This window comes from Pseudozyma hubeiensis, assembly GCF_000403515.1.
Source record: "Pseudozyma hubeiensis SY62 DNA, scaffold: PHS14, whole genome shotgun sequence".
In the NCBI taxonomy this organism is placed as follows: domain Eukaryota; kingdom Fungi; phylum Basidiomycota; class Ustilaginomycetes; order Ustilaginales; family Ustilaginaceae; genus Pseudozyma; species Pseudozyma hubeiensis.
Genome location: NW_012133796.1, coordinates 62,710 through 81,219, shown reverse-complemented (window position 1 = coordinate 81,219; position 18,510 = coordinate 62,710). Strand labels below are relative to the sequence as shown.

The window sequence follows — 18,510 nt, the reverse complement described above, 5'->3', positions numbered from 1 at the left end:
GGTGATGCGTGCGCTGGGTACGCATTTGCTCCTGATCTGCTCTTCCAATACACCTGCTCCTCGCACGACAGGTGATGCGGATACCATCGTAAAAGATTTCCTCGAGATCTCCGATATGGCTTCCTCCTTTTCATCACAAACAGGGTGGGAAATCAACGTCGGCTATGAAGCCCTCTCCTGGGGCGCCCACATCGATCTCTGGTCCCAAGCCTGGAACATCGTCCGCCTCGTAAATCGCGACAACATCGGTCTCATCTTCGACTCGTTCAACACACTAGCCCGCGAATTTGCCGACCCCTGCTCCACCTCGGGAATCCAAGAACCCATCTCTTCAACTCTCAGCGCACTCGAACGGAGCCTCGCTCAAATCCGCACTGTTCCAGGCGACAAGATCTTCCTGCTCCAAATCGGTGATGCGAGGAAAATGCCAAGCCCACTGGAACCAAGCCCGCGAGAGGGGGAGCCGAGACCGAGCAGGATGATCTGGAGCAGAAGCAGCAGGTTGTACCCCTGCGAACAGCACAGAGGCGGATTCATGCCAGTGGAGGCCTTCGTGAGGAAAGTCGTGGAGGCAGGGTATAGGGGTGTGTGGAGCATCGAGGTCTTCAACAGCGAACTGGAGGAGGAGGGAGTCGAGGTGGAGAGGTCCGCAGCCACCAGAGCCAGGCAAGGCTTGGATCGCTTGGTAGAGGTCGTCTTCAAGTAAAAATCGCCGCTCCAGTCTTTGTCTGTTTTTTGGTTCTTCTTTGTATCTTCGCTCGCATTGCAACAATCGTTACCCTTTATCGAAGAGATATGTGTGGATGGTGCGAGAGTTGAACGGTCCATTGTAAGTGGTAGGTCAGGATAGGCAGGGTGTACAGTGTACGTCGCCAAGCCTGCAAAGCCACGATGACGACGCGGCTGCACAGACTCGTCCCCGACTATTCGCAATGGCTATCAACTGCGGATTGGGTGGTGGTACACGCGAGTTCGAAATTGCACGTCTACAGTAGATGCTTTGTTTTTTTGCATGAGTCCATCGCCTCAACCAAAGTGGAAGCCAGGTGGCGGTCGTGCACCTCTCCTCTGTCCACCGGGGAATCCACCTCCCATGCCACCCATGCCACCCATGCCACCTCCCATGGGGAAGCCACCGCCCATTCCACCACCAGCACCAAACAGATCGGCCAGATTGATCTCGACACCGCCGGGACCACCAAACCCGCCCATTCCACCCGGGAACCCGCCACCCATACCCATCCCATCGCTCTCGAGATCATCCGCGCCCGCATCGTACCGCCTCCTCTTGTTCTCGTCACTCAGCACATTGTACGCCTCGCTGCAAAGCTTGAACTTCTCCTCATCACCTCCCTTGTCGGGATGGTGCTTCAGCGACTCCTTCCTGTAGGCCTTCTTGATCTCGCTGTCCGAGGCGTCCTTGCTGACGCTGAGGATCTTGTAGTAGTCCTTCTTCTTGCTCCTCTTGAGATCGATCTCTGCAGAACGCAGTTCGCGCTGCAACTGTTCGGCTTCGCGACCGCCGGAAACCGAAGCTTCTTCGAGAGCCTTTTTGAAGTCGCGGACCGCGTCTTCGTACTTTTCGACGGCGAGGAGTGCTCTGGCGCGGGTTCGAAGCGCTTTCACGTATCCCGGATCGAGCTGGAGAGCAGCATCGCAGTCGGCGATGGCAGCTTGGTGGTCGCCGTCCTTGGAGTTGGCAGTGGCGCGGTTGGAGTAGAGAATAGCTTTGAAACCTTGCGCCGGTCCATCTCGATCGGATTTCTCGTCGGCGATCTCCAAGGCTTCGGAAAAGCTCTTGACAGCAGCAGCGTGGTCGCCCTGCTTGAAGTTGGTGTTTCCCTCTTCCTTTTTGGCTTCGAGTCGACGACACTTCTTGAGCAGATCTCTGGCACCAGACTGTTCGGGGTCGGATCGGAGCGCAGCTTGACAGTGCGCCACCGCTTTGGCGATGTCTCCCTTGGCGAGCAAGATGCGAGCGCGGACGAGGAGAGCTTCCGGGTTGCTTTGATCGGCGCGGAGTGCGTCTGCGATGACGCTGTTGGCTTGGTCGAGGTTGTTCTTGTGGAGGTGTACGGTGGCGCGCATGATACGCCATGTGAGGGGGACGTCGGATTCCGAGATGCCGGCATGGGACTGAGCCTGATCCAACGCGAAACCTGCTACGGACCAATCTCCTTGGGATGAGAGGCTCTGGAAGGAAGAAAGGTGGTCTGCGACGCTGTTCGCTTGCTTCTGGAGTTGCTTAGCCTGCTTGAGAGAGGCATCGTCGACACCGGACATGGTGACGACGGGGTTGAGCACCGAGAGCGCACCGGAAGGGTTGCCGAGGTAAAGGTGACACCTGGCGAGGCGGATGAGCGTCTTTGGCTGAGCAACGCCGTCGGGGGACTGTTTTGCTTGGATATCCTTTGCGAGCTGGCAGTCAGAGAGAGCAGACTTGTACATCTTGAGGCTCATCTTGGCAGCAGCACGGTTGGTGAGGAAGGTGGAGTCGGTGGGATCGAGCTCGTAAGCACGAGTAAAGGCATCGATGGCTTTGGAGTATTCCTTTGCGGAGAAGTGCTGGTTTCCCTGAGTCTTGTCCTGCTGTGCCTGCTGCTTGTCCTCCTGTGATGGCTCGACGGGTGCTGAAGAGGTGGAAGCGGAGGGAGCAGCGTGAGCGTCGCCATTGGTAGTGGTGCCATTGGCATGTGGTGTTGATGTTGACCCATGATTGTCGGGCGAGGTTGGCCGAGATGAGGACGACATGGTGGTGGTGGTGTATGAGGATAAGGCTGAGTCGATGATCGACAGATGAACGAGATGATGGTGTGATTGTACAACTGAAAAGTGCGTTTGGCCCTTTCAAATCACAAAGATTTCTTCCTTCTCTATCGGCCTTTCCGCTTCGCCCATCTCTCCCGATTGCTTGGAAGAATCGCCGATCGAAAAGTGCACGCCAAATCATTTTCAGGAAGAAATCGCCGAAAAAAGCCAAAAAGAAACAAAAAAAGATTCCGATTTCTCCTTTGCTTCCACACCAACACCATCATCCCGTCGACTCGGCATCCCGTTCTCACACCATATTTCTCCCATTCTCTCGACCGCACTGCTTGTGGCGTGCAGCAGTAGCAGTAGCACCATACCAAAGTCGACACCTGCACGTTTCGCACCGCATCGCCGTCCATTCAGCTCGCGATTGGTTCATCGCCCTCGGCATCGCTAAAGGCCAACGCATTCCTGTCCAACGCACCGTGCTCTACTCGGATACCATCGACGAGAAGCTAGCAAAGATCAAAATCATGACGCAGAGACTCGAGCGGGAAGTGGCAGCGGCTGCGGCTGCACCTCAAGTCTCGGACGCCTCTGAAGGTGATGCCAACCCTCTCAAGCGAGAGCTCGACACAGGAGCCACAACCAAAGCAACCGTCCCTGCTTCCACCGAGACCAAGAACGGTGATGCAGCCAGCCCAGAATCAGCGCCTAAACGTGCACGTTTCGACAACTCCGCCAACAACGACAACGGCGGCAAGAAGAAATGGGAGCGAAGAGATCGTCGTGGCACCGGTCGATCCAACGACCATCCCACCCCCTCCACCTCGGATCCTTCTTCCTCTTCCTCCTCCTCTGCCTCCTCGGATCGTCTCCCCAAACGCAAAGTCGCCGTCAAATTCGGCTACTGCGGTATCGGCTACTCGGGTCTCCAGATCAACCCGGGCGTAAAGACCATCGAAGGCGACATCTTTGACGCCTTCTGCACCGCCGGCGCCGTCTCCTCGGACAACGCTGTCAACCCCAACAAGGTTGGCCTGCAGCGAGCCGCCCGAACCGATCGTGGTGTCCACGCAGCTGGGAACCTGCTCTCGCTCAAACTCATCCTCCAACCTGACGGCTTGAAGCCAGGCGAGACCCTGGTCGATAAAGTCAACTCGCTCCTACCCGATTTCATTCGCATCTGGGGCATCACTCGCGTGCAGAACGGTTTCAACGCCAGGCAGAGCTGCGACAGTAGGATGTACGAATACCTCTTGCCGACGTACGTCTTTATCCCGCCTAAACCTGGTTCCACCATGCATGACATGTTGCTCAAGATGCGCGATCAAGAGCTAGCCAAAGATCCAGAATCCACCACCACGTGTCTTGACGAGATCGTTTCGCACCCCTTCTGGACAGCCCACGGCACCACCTCTGATTTCGCCACCGACATCGCTGCGAAGAAGCAGTATCGATTGTTCGCAACTGCGCTCGCACGCATCCGATCTATTTTCGCGAGGTACAGCGGTTCGCACAACTTCCACAATTTCACCGTCGGTAAGGAGTTTCGAGATCGATCGTGTCAGCGCTTCATGAAGCGTTTGACGATTTCCGATCCCAAGATGATCCAGGGAGTGGAGTGGGTGAGCATCAAATTCTGGGGACAGAGTTTCATGCTTCATCAGATTCGCAAGATGATCGGGCTGCTAGTACTAGTTGGACGAACCGGAGCAGGCGAAGGGTTGGTGGACGAGTGTTTCGGACCTGCCCGGGTCCACATTCCCAAAGCACCCGGTCTCGGTCTTCTCCTCGAAAACCCGATCTTCGACGCCTACAACCAACGAATCTCTCACTCGAACGAAAAAGTTCGCGCACTGATCCGCAAGAAACCCGACTCCCCCTCCCTCACCGACGAACTGCGAGATCCCATCACCTACCAACCCCACACAGACCGAATGGAATCCTTCAAACAGCAGTGGATCTACGATCGAATCATCGCCACCGAACAGGAATCCAACGAATTCGGCAAATGGCTCAACTACCTCGACGTCTTCCAAGGTCCCGACTTCCACTTCCTCAACCCCAAAGGTGTCATCCCCAAAGAGGCCATCGTCAAGGTCGGAGAGTTTCACAGAGATAGTCTTCGAAAACGAGGGAAGGATCAGAAAGACCAAGACCAGCAGGAGGATGAGGAGGACGAAGACGAAGAAGCTTACTCCAAGGGCGCTGATCTCGACGAGTACGAAGGATAGTCCCGCTTGTCACACACCCTTAGCCCTCTCCTTCAATCGACATTGTTCTGCATTCTCCACACTTTGCGCAGCACCAATGCAACTTCCAATTCTTGATAAAAACACAATGCATTGCAGAGTACGCACAATAAAACAAATCCACCCAACTAATCCCGCCCCCTTCACATCTCATCCGCAGCAGGCCGAAAAGTGATCACATCCATACACGTCTTCTCGCCCCTCTTGCACAGAACCACCACCTTATCGTCTCTATAACTCACCTTCCACACCTGCTCGCACGGCTCGCAGATCTCCCTGATAAACTTGCCACTCGCAAAGTCCCACAGCTTGACCCTGCCATCATTGCCACCGGTCACGATGTACCGATCGTCAAACTGCAGACACGTGACCGAGTTGTCGTGCGCGCAGAGTCGATGCAGACACTCGTACGTCTTGAGACTGAAAACGATCACGCGACCGTCCGAACCGCCGGTCACCAAGGTATTGTCCAACAGCTGCAGCTGACCTACCAACGACGTGTGTCCCTGGAACAGTGCCAGACAGTCGCCCGTTTCCGCCGACCACACGCGCACCGTCGAATCGAGCGATCCCGTCGCCACGCGTCTGCCGTCAAACGCAACCGCGTAGATGTAGTGGATGTGTCCGCGAAGCGTGTGCAGACACCGTCCAGTGTCGAGATCCCACACACGACACGTCCCGTCGTAGCTGCCGGAAGCCACCTTGTTGCCAGCCACCTCAATGCATCGTACAGAGTGCTGGTGCCCCGCAAGCAGATGCAGGTGCTCGCCCGTCTCGACGTTCCACACGCGCAGCGTCGAGTCTCGCGAGCCAGACACGGCGATCGGCTTGCCGTCCAGCACCTTGAGGCACCGCACCGTAGACGTGTGTCCACGCAGCACGTGCTTGCATTCGCCCGTTCGCAGATCCCACACACGCACGTCTCGGTCGCAGCCACCGCTGACGACAATCGCGTCCGAGTTGCCATAGCCGAGAACACTGCCGCATGGATTGCCCATTCCCAGCGCGTTTCCTGCTTGCTGTGATGCAGCAGCAGCAGCACCAGCACCAGCATTCACACCGTTCGCCGACGCGGTCCGTGTACGTTCCCATGCACCAGCTGCTCCACCGGCAGTGTCCTCAGTTGTACCAGAGGCTGCTGCGGAAGTCTCGCCGTCGCGACGGATTCGCTCAGCCAGCTCAGCCGGCACCTGACCCGTGCCATCGGCCATGACAGCGTCCCTGATGGCACCCGCTTCGGCCTCGGCAATTGCCCTGGCGCTCTCGCGCGCGTTCCTCGCTCGTACCGACGAACGCGTCTCGCGATGCACCACGGAAGGTCCTTCGGAGCGGATGGACAGGTCGGCATCGGAGTCTCCGGCTCCGAAGCTCAGATCGTTGTCGTCCATCGCAAGGTGCTGATCAATGTGCGATGGATCTTGATTTGTTGCCGATGATGCTGCAGCAGCGGCAGCAGCTGCTGCTGCTTTCCTTGCGCTCTGCTGACGCCGCATAGCACGGCGAGCCTTGTGGAACCATTGCAGCGTCTCGCCGTGGCCGTATGTCTGTCGCGCCTTGCCCGCCGAGACTGGCGAGCTGGAGCTCGAAGATGGCACGGCACGGCTGCCGAACAAGTCCTCCTCCGACAGCTCTGCCGACGAGGGAGGAGGCGACAGGAGCACATCGGCCGCATCGGGACGTGGGTCGTGGTGGACGAGACGAAGATCCCCGTCCGCTGCCGCCTGGTACGGCTTACCGCCGCTGCCATCTTCCGGGTTCGTGATGACCATCTTGCCCTTTTCCGGCTCGGACGCCGCCGTATCGCTGCGCTTGCCACCCTTGCTGGTACGACTGATGAGCGTGAGGCACCAAACGCCTGCGTCGTGACCGAGCAGCGTATGCGCGTAGAGACCGGTCTCGGCGCTGAACACGTGAATCTTGGAATTGGCCATGCCAACGACGATCCACTGGCTGTCGATGGCCAAGCTGGTGACGACGTGACCCGCATCTGCAGAGACGTGCTGTGTCTGAAGGCGACCGCCTTTGCGCCAGTTGGATTCGGTGAGGTAAGCCATCTTGAAGTGTGTGCGGTAGCTGAACGGCATCTTGGCGGATCGGTGGCGGTGTACGCGTGATGCAGAGGGAGGTGAAGCGACGGGATGGCGCGACGGTCCTGCGCTGCTAGATGAACGATCTTGCACCGGCGAGCGCGAGACAGAAGCGCCGACCAGGTTGAGGCCGGTTAGTGCACTCGAAGTGTCCGCGTCGCCTGGCGAGGTCGAGGCCGATGCTGAACTCCTGCGTTGCTGCCGTGCAGAAGCAGCGTTTCGTCGGAGTTCACGAGGGCCAGGGACCAACGAGAAAGAGCCTTCGCTGCCTCTGGTGGCGGCTCGAGTGCTCGTTAATGTGGTTGCTGCGGAAGCAGAGAAGCGTCCTGTGGGCGAATCGTGATGTGGCAGCGACGCGAGCAGCGGCGCATTGGGCGGTTGACCGGCGGGTTCGACAGGTGCTGCATCGGCCGAGGACAATGCCAATGTGGGCATAAGATCGTCCTGCTCGTCCATGTCCATGGCCTCGTCGAGCTGAGCATCGCGGTCGTCGACCTGGTTGGAGCGAGGCGTGACGAAGGTGGCGGGCGTCGACTGCTGCTGCCATCCGCTCAATCGATCGAGTCGGCCGGCGGCTGTTCGGTATGCCCCGCTGATGGCATGAGGGAAGGTGCTGACGGCGGCGGCGGGAGGAGGAGACGAAGCAGTTGCTCTGATTTGCTGAGCGGCGGAACCAGAAGAAGTGGGTCCTGCACTCAACCAACCGAGATGGGACGAGGACGCAGGCGCCGAAGAATCCGTGTGTGAGGCCAGCGCCCTTGAGCTGGCTGGGGTAGTGGAGGCAGCAGCGGGTGCCACGGAGTTGGCGCGGAAAGGGACAGAATCGTCGGGATGGGCAGGCTCGTCTCCGTAGCGTGCACGACTCTCCTCTTCGACGATCTCCTCGAGCTGTGCGTAGAAGGCAAGATCGGCCCCAGACATGGGCTCGTTGAGGGTGCCGTGAACGCCGTCCTGCTTGCTGAGAAAAAGGTCGTGGAGAGTGCGCAATTCGTGGAGAGCGTTGGAAGGGTCGAGACCGCGATCTCGATAACGCTGATACAGGGATGCGAGTACCGCGGCGTCGTCATCATCGTCGTCGTTGAGATCTTCTGCGTCTTCTGCAGTATCGCTAGCTGCGGCCGCACGGAGCGGCTGTTCGAGAAGAACACCGAGGGAACCGGATGCGTGGTTCCTTGCGTTGTGCATCGCTATCGGTGCCGACGCGGCTGCAGCTGAGGGTGAAGCTACCACACCGAAAGCAGCGGGAGCGCGGATGCGAGGCGTCGAGAGCGAATTTGTGAGCGAGGAATTCGCGATCGAACGCATCAAACGGTCGTCGAGCGAAGGGACGGCGGCGTTGCTGCTTCCGCGTCTGCGGTACTTGTGCTTGAGGCACATGACTTTCCACGTGTGCTCATCGTTGACGAGGCTCCTCCAGAAGCGGCTGACGCAGCTGGCGCGCGCGAGCGTCTTTGGATCATCAATAAAGCTGAGAATGTTGAGACTGACCTCGATGGGGAGCGCCGAGAGGAAGTCGACCTTGAGCCGCGGTGTGATGACCGACGAGAGGTGAGCGAGCTCGCGGACGCTGAAGAGATCGGCGAGCTCAGAGACGAGCTTGAAACGAGCCGACTGCGTATACTGTGGCAAGACGAGCGAGAGATGCTTTACGAGCTGCGATGGATCGTGTGGGTCGATGGCGAGTGCATGCGGCGCGCTTGAGATTGTCGACGACGATGTTGACGATGCTCCTCCGCCCGCTGCGGCGGCTGCGGCGGCTGCTACTGCGGCGGCATTGTTGACGAGCCGTATTGAGGTGTGCAGATCGGGCTGCGGCGATGGAGCCGGCGTAGGCGGGCTTATGGCGCGATGGCGCGGTGAACTGCTCATCGTGGACTGAGGCTTCTTTGCGTCGATGCAGACTCAATACGCGAGCTGTGTTAGAGACGGCAAAGCAACGATCCGCCGCTCAGCAGGAAGGAGAGAGGAGCGACGACCGACCCGGGAGTCTCCGATGGTAGACGAGCTAGGGGGTCGGATCAGTTGCGAATCGGAAGGAAGTGAGGCGAGGCACCGAGGCTGAAGTGTCGGGGTCGCCGCGACAAGTGGTGATGACGTTTGACACTTTTTGCTGCAGAAGAGTGCGACCGATGTGAGATTTCGACGACGACGACGACGACGACGACGACGACAAAGCGGGCGCTGAGCGATGCAGAGGCGAAGATTGTGACCTCTTGAAAGAGTGTAGATGGAGGAATGCGGTCGATCGGCAAGCGAGGTGTTGCAGCAAGCGGATCGACCGACAGCAAATTCGGAATCTTGGTAAAAAGTAACAGGTATGCAACGGAGATAGACAGAGACGGTGGGACTCAGCGTCGAGTCCGTTCGGCAAGAGAGACACAGAGAAAGAGAGAGCGTGCCTCGTCGGCGGAGACGAATTTCGACGCTGCGTGCTTCGGTGCCTGCGTGCGTGATTTCTGACTTTTACGGCTGGGTAGCAGCACGAGGGCTGGACCATCACCAAGCCAGAATCGAACCGCGAAATTCGAAACGCAGAGTCGCAGTCGACCCCGGAATCGACGCGACTTTTTGGCTTTTGGAATTGGCGAGCAGCCGACGAAGCCAAACCTTGCATTTGTCGCTTGGCTGCACAACGAGATGCACGACGACATGGCTGGGCGTTCTTCCATACAGGTGTACTGAACAGCACGGCTCAACAGCTGTGCCAAGGCAACACTGGTACAAACGCAGGCACTCACGCACTGGGAAACTTGGCAGCGCTGAGCGGGAGGCCGTAAAAGCGGAAGTTGCATATTGACGTCGAGAGCAGCGAAGGCAGAACAAGTAACGAGATGAGCCTCGCTTAGGTGACTTCTTGCGTGTTTTGCACGTCGCCACGTTTTGCTCGACGGGATGCTGGCGCGTACAGTGTGCTGTGCTCGTCTACTTGGCTGAAGCGCATGTCAATCTGTCGCTCTCATCTGCAAGGCTGCACCCGGCATCGACTCTCGACCAGTCTTGACACGACACGACTGTCGCTTGTTCCTACGCCATTTCGGAGGGTCCGTCCGGATCAGAAGTGCGAGCGTGATGTTGGTGCACGCCGCTAAAAAGTCAAGGCCAGCGTCGCCGTGTAATTGACGTGCCTATTTGTGACCTCTATTGTCGAGACGATTATCTCGCAGCTGCTGTATACGAATTGTAATGGGACTCAGCGAGCTCGTCACCCACTTTCACCTGTTCAAGTGAAATAATAGCTATGCTGTTGACAGGACCGCATGCTCTCGTTTGAAAAATTGAAATGACGCTTGACCCACTGGCAAACGTTCGAGGTCGACCTTGCCCACTAGGACGATCAAGATGAGATCGCAGGCGTCGTGTTTTTTACTGAGGCCATTCACGCCGAACCTTCCTACAGCTCAAACACAGCCGCTCCGAAACAACGTTCGGATCTCAGACTGGGGACGCTGACAGCTCCGTTCATGCAGCCCCGTCTGGAAATACCAGCGGCCACGGTATCATTCATTCTACGCGTCTGGGAGCTCTCTCCACAAAATCGCGCCCGCGCCTCGGAATCTTCAATTCAGCGCCGCGGGAGGTTCAAGAAGGGGAATTTTGTTCATTTAATTAACGAATAAATGATTGATTTAGTCTCATTGTCTGAGTGGTGACGGGGGCGCGTGATTCGGCTGTCCCGCCTTGAGCGGTACAACTGCGTGAAGAGGTGCGGAGTTGCCGTGCTTCTTGTGCATCCGTCACTGCCATCAAGCTTCGGCTATTCCGCCATCATCCAAGGAACACTGCCAATTCCTTGCGCTGCTCAGCCGTCGTTGGCGCGGACATCCATCGCTCGCTTGCTCCGACCAGAGGACTGGCAGCTGTCGCTGTTCATTAACTACCTTCATCACCACCATCTTCATCATCTACGACGCTCTCGTCGTCGCCCCAGCCCGAGCGGCATCCTCGCAACTCGATGCAAGCAGCTGTGCGTTCGATTCGGATCGTCCGTGTTTCGCTCCAAGGTCTGGCGTCTCGAAGATACTCATGCGGCCGCCACCCTGTTAGGCGGTGATCGAGAATTGAGATGGTGTATGGCCAGCTTTCGAACGTTGCGTCTGGCTCAAATACGGCCCCAGGCGTGGGCTCCGTAGCAATCTCTGCGTCGACGTCGGACTCCAGCTTGGGCACGAGGAACGGATCAGTGGGCGCCCCCGACCGTCAGCAGCAACGTTCGCCCGTAGCTGCGCAAGCAGTCAAACGTCGTCGATATGCACGTCGCTCTTGCCTCACATGCCGTTCCAAAAAGACACGCTGCGAGCTGCCGGACGAAGCCGTCGCATCTTCTCACGATCCACTGCCCGCATACAAGGCGTGCCATCGATGTCGGGCGCTCGACATTCCTTGCGTCGTCTGGGACGGCGATCGCAAGCGCAAACCTCGCTTCGACTCCATCAACTCGTCTTCCAATCCCTCGCGCAATTACTTGCCCAGCCTATCTCAGCGGGCGGCTCCTGCTCCCGTCCACTCGCGCGGAGTGTACGCCGCACATCCCGCTTATGCCGTCGACACTGTTCCTCCAGACACCACAACTTCACACTCTAGCCAACACACCGCGTTCCAGCATGACGTCGATGAGAAATCGCACCTCGCCCACGACTGGCGCTCAGCATCTACCTCCAGCGACAGTCCTCGACGCAACGACTTGTACGAGAGGCCAAGGTATCCGCCTGAAGCAGGTTCACGCAACCGACCACCCTATTCTGCCCAGTCTGCGCCCAAGACAGCGGCCGCTTCAGCCGTCGAACCGAGCCCTAGACGCATCGGGACTCGCATTGACAACGCCACCACCACATCCACCACCGCTGACGGTCACTACGACGCCGCCCTCTACCTCGATCCAAGATCCTCGGACGGCGTACAAACAAAAGTGTTAGGTTCCGAGATTCACATCCTCAACAGCCGCTTCATGCACTCGCCGCTTGTCACACTCAATCGCTTCATCACCAAGATCCCTTCCTTCTCGCTTCTCTTGCGACCCGAAATGGATCGATCTTTCGATGGTCCACTGTCAAGCCTACTCACCCACGAAAACATGCGTGAACTCAACTCTCATCTCCCTCGACTGCGCATGTGGCATCCACACATCTCGGACCTCGAATCGCTCCGAACAGCATTTCACGATCGACCGAAACCGTCCACCTCGCTGTTGCTCGCCACCGTCTGCCTCGTCGCCGCCAAGATTGCAGGCAATCGTCAGCTCGCAAAAAATTTTGCTGTTCACGTCGACCGCGTCGGCCTCCAGGTGCTCATCTCTTCGCCCAAAGAGTTTCACGCCGCCCAGGCATTTGAGCTCTTGCTCGCGCACGGTCCGTCGCTCATCGGCGCTAGCGTCGATCCTTCCGGTGCGGAATCCAACAACTCGGCCGTCTTTGGTGAGTCGCTACACTCTAGTGCTACCGCCACAGCCGAAGCCATCGGGCTTGATCTCGTCATGTCGCAGGCCTTGCAAGACGGTCTCGGTGCGGCCAACCAAGATCACAGTCCCGAGCTCATGGACAAAATCCGCGGCCTCTTGAGTCGCTTCTCGCTATGGTGCAGCCTCTCCATCTGGCGTGCCAAGTTCGTGCTCCTCAACTCGTTCGTACGTCCCTGCGACTTTTCGCGCCTCCGTCGCGACGCAGAATTCGCCATCTCATTGGTCGACAAGCTCGCTCAACGAGACCACAACCAAACAAAACCGTCCAAAGATGAGATTCTCTTTCGTGCTGGCGTGCTTGCCTTGGCCTATCGTGCCATCCAGGTCGCCGACTTCCACGTGCGCCTCTCGCAATTGGACACACTCTGGAACAGTCGACCGCTCTTCACCGATGCTGAGGTGCGTCGCGAGATCACCAGCCGCGTCGACCAGCACCTTGAGTTCCTCGCGGACTTCAAAAGAACCAAACGCCACCGTCTCTGGACCATGGCCAACCTGGCTGAGCTCAAATTTCTGGATCGCTGGGTCGACCTCGAATTTCAATCAGATTGGGTCTTTCTCTTCCAGCTCTACATGCGCATGGGGCTGCCCGTCAATCAGGGCATTGCAACTGTTCTAGAGTTGTCGGACTCGATCGGCCGAGATGCCAACCTGTATCATTTTCTCTTCGGAACTGGTCAACGCAGCTATCTCGACGACGAAGCGGTCCTCGCCGGCTTTGCAGGTGCCCTACGCTTCGAAGGTGAAACTTTAGAACAGACCGGTCTGCCGCTCCTCTTGACCTGCGGGTACATTCTTCACATCTGCATCTGCATCATGGAAGGCGTCAGCTTCGTACAGTACAGCCTGCACGATACTGCCATGCGCGAGGATGTATTTGCGCTCGTGCTGTCCAGGCTCGCAGAGCGACTCTGTTCGTCCATGCATCCCGAAGTCGAGAGCTTGGAGAAGCTGGTTTCGAGCATGCTCGTGCAGATGGCGCGGCGACTCGAAGAGTTGGAGTACTATAAGATCACTCGAAACCCGTTGATGCCGAATACATCGTCCATGACATCGTCCAGGAACAGTGGCGCTGGTGTACCGAGCGATGCGAGACGACCGAAGGACCCATCGTCGGGTCCGATAAGCAACCCAACAAGGCAGGAACACCAGGCACATCTATCTCAATCGGGTCCCGCCCATGAAGCAGCCGAACCATCGGGAGCCTCTCAAACTGCGCCGGACTCCGGTCAAGTCAGATCGTTGAGGCAAGGAACGGCGCTGCTGATGAACGCTCTGCCCAGCCAGATTGCCGCCGACGTGCCCATTACGCTGTCCGGTGGCAACGACGCCGATAATGTCGCTGCAGCCTCGTTCGGCACCAATCGAGATGCACTGTTGCCCACCTCTGATACCTGGTCATCCGATAACATGGCGCGCATCATGGACCAAATCTTGTCATGGGATATCATGCCAGACATGGCCTTTGCTAACAACGGCAATCCAGCATGTTGATGCCACCCTAGCGTCGATCTCTTGGCACCTAGCCTGGCCAATCGCGCATTCACAAGAGGAGCACTCGGCGTCTGCCATGATCTCATCCGACGGTTGCACTCGTATCTCGAATTCGATGCGACGTGAGCCGTCTTGTTAGTGGCCAACGCCGTTAGACGTCACAAAGCAATCACCGCATCGGCCCGTCGGAATGCAATTCGCTGTGGCGTCATGGGAAGTCAAGTCTGAGACATGAATGAACGAGCGACACGCACGACTACTTTATCGAGTCGGCCCTGAACTGCGATCTTGCAGCAGAGCGATTGATCTTACAGCCTCTGCTGCTACTCGGGTAGATTCGAGCGCTAATCGGCGGCTCGTCGTACCCGCTCGACAAGATCTACTCTGACAATCTACGGAGAGTTTCTGTGCGGAACTAGATCCGTAGTGTCTCGCTATCGACACGGATGCCGCACCCGGTCGCTTATACTTGTCAGGGCCGAGACCAAGCACCTGAGACCCTGGGACGTCTACAAGGCACAAGGCACGTTCTATGCGTGGTCGACTTATCTAAGCGGGCGACGGGCGACGGCGGCATGAGTGAGATCATCTATCACCTCGGATATAGACTATGTGGGAAGGGTCTGAGACGACGCTAAAAAGAGAAGAGAAAAGCAAGTTAGGCGAGGCAAGCCTAAACGTGACAGTCGGCAAGGAAAGAGGCTTGACCGGCGATCGACCCTAGTTGCGAGATTAGAGGGAGGGTCTTGCGTAGATCGACCGATGGGAAAAATGTGAGTCAAAAAGGCAAGCCTCCAGAAAAATCCCTGAGAAAGAAAGAGGCGTCGACGTGGGCAGCAATCTGTCCTGTCGTCTGTTGATGGCGTGGACACATATGGGATGAGGCTACTCTGCTCCAGCCTTGCTTTGCAGCTGGTCTGCCTCCCTCTCGCGGACTCATCGGAAATTTTTAAACCGCTTCGACAGGTCAAGCTCTCTTTCAATTTTTCCAATGTGCTGCCGCCGTGGCTCCTCGGTGTTTCTGCATAATCGGAGTTTGAATCGACGAGCACAATTGAGGGTAGAAGTCATAATACCGTCCCAACACCGTCGCCATTCTTCCAGCTCGAAACTATACCACATGTCTCACCCTCTCGTGCTTCTATCTCTATTCGTTGCTCGTCTACAATCGCGTGATGGAACGACAACGAACGGCGTCGAATCGGCAGAGCAGAATTCGAGATCAAAGCGTTCGAGACAGAGGGAAATCGGGATGGGGAGAGCGCAGTGCATCAATGGCGGCGACACCGATGGACCATATGGGCTTCGACGATGTTCGGTCGAAAGAGTAAGGTGCTGGCATACAAGACGACAGCCGTTGCAGCCCTTGCATCCAGAACAATCTCAAAGTGGCCGCCAGCAAAGCAAATTAAAATTTGCCGTTTTGCTGTTTTGGACGGCTGTCAAAGAAAAATGGCCAATTCGGCACTGCATGCGGCGGAAGTGGCCGAGTCCAACCAACTCACCGCACCACCTCGGCTTTCTGTTGGTTGATGATCTGCTGCCTCTGCTCCGATCCATCAACTCGAAGCCCCCAATCTGCACGCTGTCTTGTTTTCAGGGTCCGGCCTCGGAGGATCGACGTCGCGCCCATCCAATTTATTATACAGTGTTTACCACTGCTCCCACTTGCCGTCTGTCGTTATACGCCGGAGCATTCGAGCACCACGACGTCCTGCAAAGTCACCGTGATAGCTACACGGCATAACCAAGACGTTGTTCGGCTGCGCGGTTCCGGGCATCTCGCCTTTGTAGGTGGCAGGCCCTTCCTGATAGGGACGGAATGATGGACTGGATGACAATCATGCGATGCACCATAGACCCGTGCTTCAGCCGCCAATGCCATCTCGCGACAACAGCGCAGCAGCTCTCATCGATTTGCAACGCCAAAGACATCTCTGAGTCAAGAGCTTGAGCTTAACCGTTTCGATCGCCTCGTAACCGATGTCTGACACGATCGCTTCCTCGAACAACACTGTTCTGCTTTCTCACCCTCGATGTCTGCTCTCTTCCTCCTCCTGCCCCTGCTCCAACCTCTTTCTTGCTAGCCCCTTCGCCCACAGTGCAGGCTTGGGTGCATTGGTTCCATCTCAGTGTCGTCGTTGGTGGCTTACGAGACGATTCGGTCTCCGACCTTGTTCGATTGTCCTATCGCTGTTGTTTCTCCTGCTTCTATCACAGCATCCGCTTCCTTGACACCCCTTACGGCGACTAGCACATCCACCCCAAACTGGGTGCAGGCTAGAGAAGTCCCAGCTGATCAGACCCGGCCTTGACAGCCCTGAACTCCGCTTTCGGCTTTTGTCACGACGACCCCGACTCTTGCGCCGCCTTACCTGCGCCTCGAACATCACCCTCTAGAAGGCAGACACAAGGTCACAAGCGGCTGTCGTGCAGCAGATCTGCAGCAGAATCGTCGGACATTTGTGCATCGAAAGGCATCAAATTGCGCTGTCCGTGGTACCATATAAGAGGACGGATAGACACTTCACTCTCCGAAGCTTGTCTGATTGTTGCCACATCCCGCCTCCTCTGCTTGACTGTCCTTACCATCCAGTCTCCCCAAAGCAGACGCTGCCGTATCTACACTTCCTCCACCGTCGGTCTTTCAGCCGCTTGCCATCCTCGTTGCCTGTCACCATATCCGCCGTCCATCGGTCGAGCCTACAACGGAAAATGTGGGCGAGTCGCAACCTCATCCTCTTGACGCTGGTCGCAGCATGGTGCGCGCTTTTTGCGGTCCAAGAGGCCTCAGCCACGCTGGCAGATCCAGTCATGTGGATTCTGGTGCACGGAAGGCTCAAGCAGGCGCGTATCGATCCCATCGTCACTCCTGGAGGAACTTCGAGCCATGTCCACTCTCTCGTCGGTGCCAATGGCGTCAGTGCCGACACCACCACCGCGCAGAGCTTGGAAGCAGCGTCGAGCTGCACCACATCGGGCATTCACGCCGACATGTCTGCCTACTGGGCTCCCTCGCTCTACTCTGTCAATGCCAACGGCACTTTCAGCCCTCGTCGACTGGACTACGTCAACACATACTACCTCATGAGGGGAAACGTCAACATCACGGCGTTTCCTCGAAGCATGCAGCTACTGGCAGGCAATGCGATGCGTCGAGGTCCGGGACCCACGACGCAGGCGGACAACACGGCATCGTTTGTGTGCCTCAACTACGCCGACGGGAGCTCGCAGTCGCAGACGATCCCGACGCGACCGTGCCCGCAAGGTTTGAGGCTGCAGGTGGTGTTCCCTTCGTGCTGGAATGGAAAGGACCTCGTGTCTGCAGACCGCTCTCACGTCGTATACCCGCTCGGCGACAATGCGGACAACGGACCGTGCCCAGCGTCTCACAACGTTCGACTGCCTACGCTGTTCTACGAATTCGTTTTTGACGTCACGGGCATCACCAACGCCAACTACTCTGAACTGGTGCTGTCGAACGGCGACTCGATGGGCTACTCTTTCCACGCCGACTTTATCGCTGCGTGGAACGAGACGATTCTTCAGGACGCAATCGACGAGTGTGCAGGCCTTCTCTTCAACAACCTGGAATCATGCCCGCCGTTGGCAAAGACGTTGGACCGACAAGCTTCGAACCAGTGCACGGCGTCTTCGTCGGAAGCGACGTCGGGGACGATCCCCTCGTTGCCCGGTTGCAACATGGTTTGGAACGGTCCAAACGCCGGAAAGGGACTGACGGCGGGATGCGACCCGAACAAAGTCATGCTCAAGCCGGACAACTACACGGCACCCGCGTCGTCTTCTTCTTTGTCTGCATCTACCTCGTCTGCTGCGACGGCGGCAGCGAGCAAGAAGGCATCTGCACAGGCGGGCGGCGTGATCGGTGGTGCTTTGAACAGCGTGCAGTCGGCCAAGCTTTCGACACCTACCAGCAAGACGGTCAAGCACACACCCGAGCCTACGCCGAAAAAGAAGCATGCGCCGAAGAAAGCGACAATCCAGGCGACGAAGGAGAAAGGCGAGAAGAAGAAGAAGAAGAAGAGCAAGCGACCTTCCAAGGTCCAGCGCAAGAAGAACCACAGGCATACTTGAGTCCTCTTTGCGCTTGACCGACGCGAGCAAAATCTTGCCATCCTTGAGGGATGATGTAGATATAGATGTAGCATATCTGCCAGGCATCGAGGGCCGTCCTGGTGATGCCTCTGTTTCTCTGACGATATACACTCACGAATACCACGACGCTCGACCCACCTGCTCGACTTGCCGGCATGAAACAAGACTGTGTGAGCGCGACAGAAGACGAAACGTTGGCAGCAGAAGACAGGTTGCGCGGCACGGCCTTCTCTTGGCGTTTGCTCGGCGTTGAGCGGGCAATTGCGGGATGGTGTGGTGTGGCAGCGGCTAGAGTGGCACAGTGCCGCGACAGGGTCCATACCGGCATGAAATGGAACCACGAAAAAAGAAT

At 57.3% G+C, this 18,510-nt stretch overlaps 8 protein-coding genes across 8 annotated transcripts; 5 read left to right on the top strand and 3 right to left on the bottom strand.

Annotated features, from left to right (window-relative positions):
- Positions 1 to 4: 4 nt before the first annotated feature.
- Positions 5 to 706, top strand: PHSY_001190 (4-hydroxyphenylpyruvate dioxygenase; the record flags this gene model as incomplete). Its single annotated transcript, XM_012331822.1, has 1 exon — positions 5 to 706. The coding sequence occupies one exon, from the start codon at positions 5 to 7 to the stop codon at positions 704 to 706; it is 702 nt and encodes a 233-aa protein (XP_012187212.1).
- Positions 707 to 1,026: 320 nt separating this feature from the next.
- PHSY_001189 (hypothetical protein) lies at positions 1,027 to 2,751 on the bottom strand (the record flags this gene model as incomplete). The annotated part of the gene is made up of 1 exon (XM_012331821.1): positions 1,027 to 2,751. The coding sequence occupies one exon, from the start codon at positions 2,749 to 2,751 to the stop codon at positions 1,027 to 1,029; it is 1,725 nt and encodes a 574-aa protein (XP_012187211.1).
- A 533-nt stretch (positions 2,752 to 3,284) lies between these two features.
- Positions 3,285 to 4,988, top strand: PHSY_001188 (tRNA pseudouridine synthase; the record flags this gene model as incomplete). Its single annotated transcript, XM_012331820.1, has 1 exon — positions 3,285 to 4,988. The coding sequence occupies one exon, from the start codon at positions 3,285 to 3,287 to the stop codon at positions 4,986 to 4,988; it is 1,704 nt and encodes a 567-aa protein (XP_012187210.1).
- Positions 4,989 to 5,149: 161 nt separating this feature from the next.
- PHSY_001187 (hypothetical protein) lies at positions 5,150 to 8,962 on the bottom strand (the record flags this gene model as incomplete). Its single annotated transcript, XM_012331819.1, has 1 exon — positions 5,150 to 8,962. One exon carries the CDS (start codon positions 8,960 to 8,962, stop codon positions 5,150 to 5,152), a length of 3,813 nt encoding a protein of 1,270 aa, XP_012187209.1.
- A 124-nt stretch (positions 8,963 to 9,086) lies between these two features.
- PHSY_001186 (hypothetical protein) lies at positions 9,087 to 9,405 on the top strand (the record flags this gene model as incomplete). The annotated part of the gene is made up of 2 exons (XM_012331818.1): positions 9,087 to 9,132; positions 9,230 to 9,405. 2 exons carry the CDS (start codon positions 9,087 to 9,089, stop codon positions 9,403 to 9,405), a joined length of 222 nt encoding a protein of 73 aa, XP_012187208.1.
- A 36-nt stretch (positions 9,406 to 9,441) lies between these two features.
- On the bottom strand, positions 9,442 to 9,885 carry PHSY_001185 (hypothetical protein; the record flags this gene model as incomplete). Its single annotated transcript, XM_012331817.1, has 1 exon — positions 9,442 to 9,885. One exon carries the CDS (start codon positions 9,883 to 9,885, stop codon positions 9,442 to 9,444), a length of 444 nt encoding a protein of 147 aa, XP_012187207.1.
- A 1,160-nt stretch (positions 9,886 to 11,045) lies between these two features.
- On the top strand, positions 11,046 to 14,042 carry PHSY_001184 (potential fungal zinc cluster transcription factor; the record flags this gene model as incomplete). The annotated part of the gene is made up of 2 exons (XM_012331816.1): positions 11,046 to 11,094; positions 11,224 to 14,042. 2 exons carry the CDS (start codon positions 11,046 to 11,048, stop codon positions 14,040 to 14,042), a joined length of 2,868 nt encoding a protein of 955 aa, XP_012187206.1.
- Positions 14,043 to 15,316: 1,274 nt separating this feature from the next.
- PHSY_001183 (hypothetical protein) lies at positions 15,317 to 18,137 on the top strand (the record flags this gene model as incomplete). Its single annotated transcript, XM_012331815.1, has 2 exons — positions 15,317 to 15,369; positions 16,520 to 18,137. The coding sequence occupies 2 exons, from the start codon at positions 15,317 to 15,319 to the stop codon at positions 18,135 to 18,137; spliced, it is 1,671 nt and encodes a 556-aa protein (XP_012187205.1).
- Positions 18,138 to 18,510: the final 373 nt, after the last annotated feature.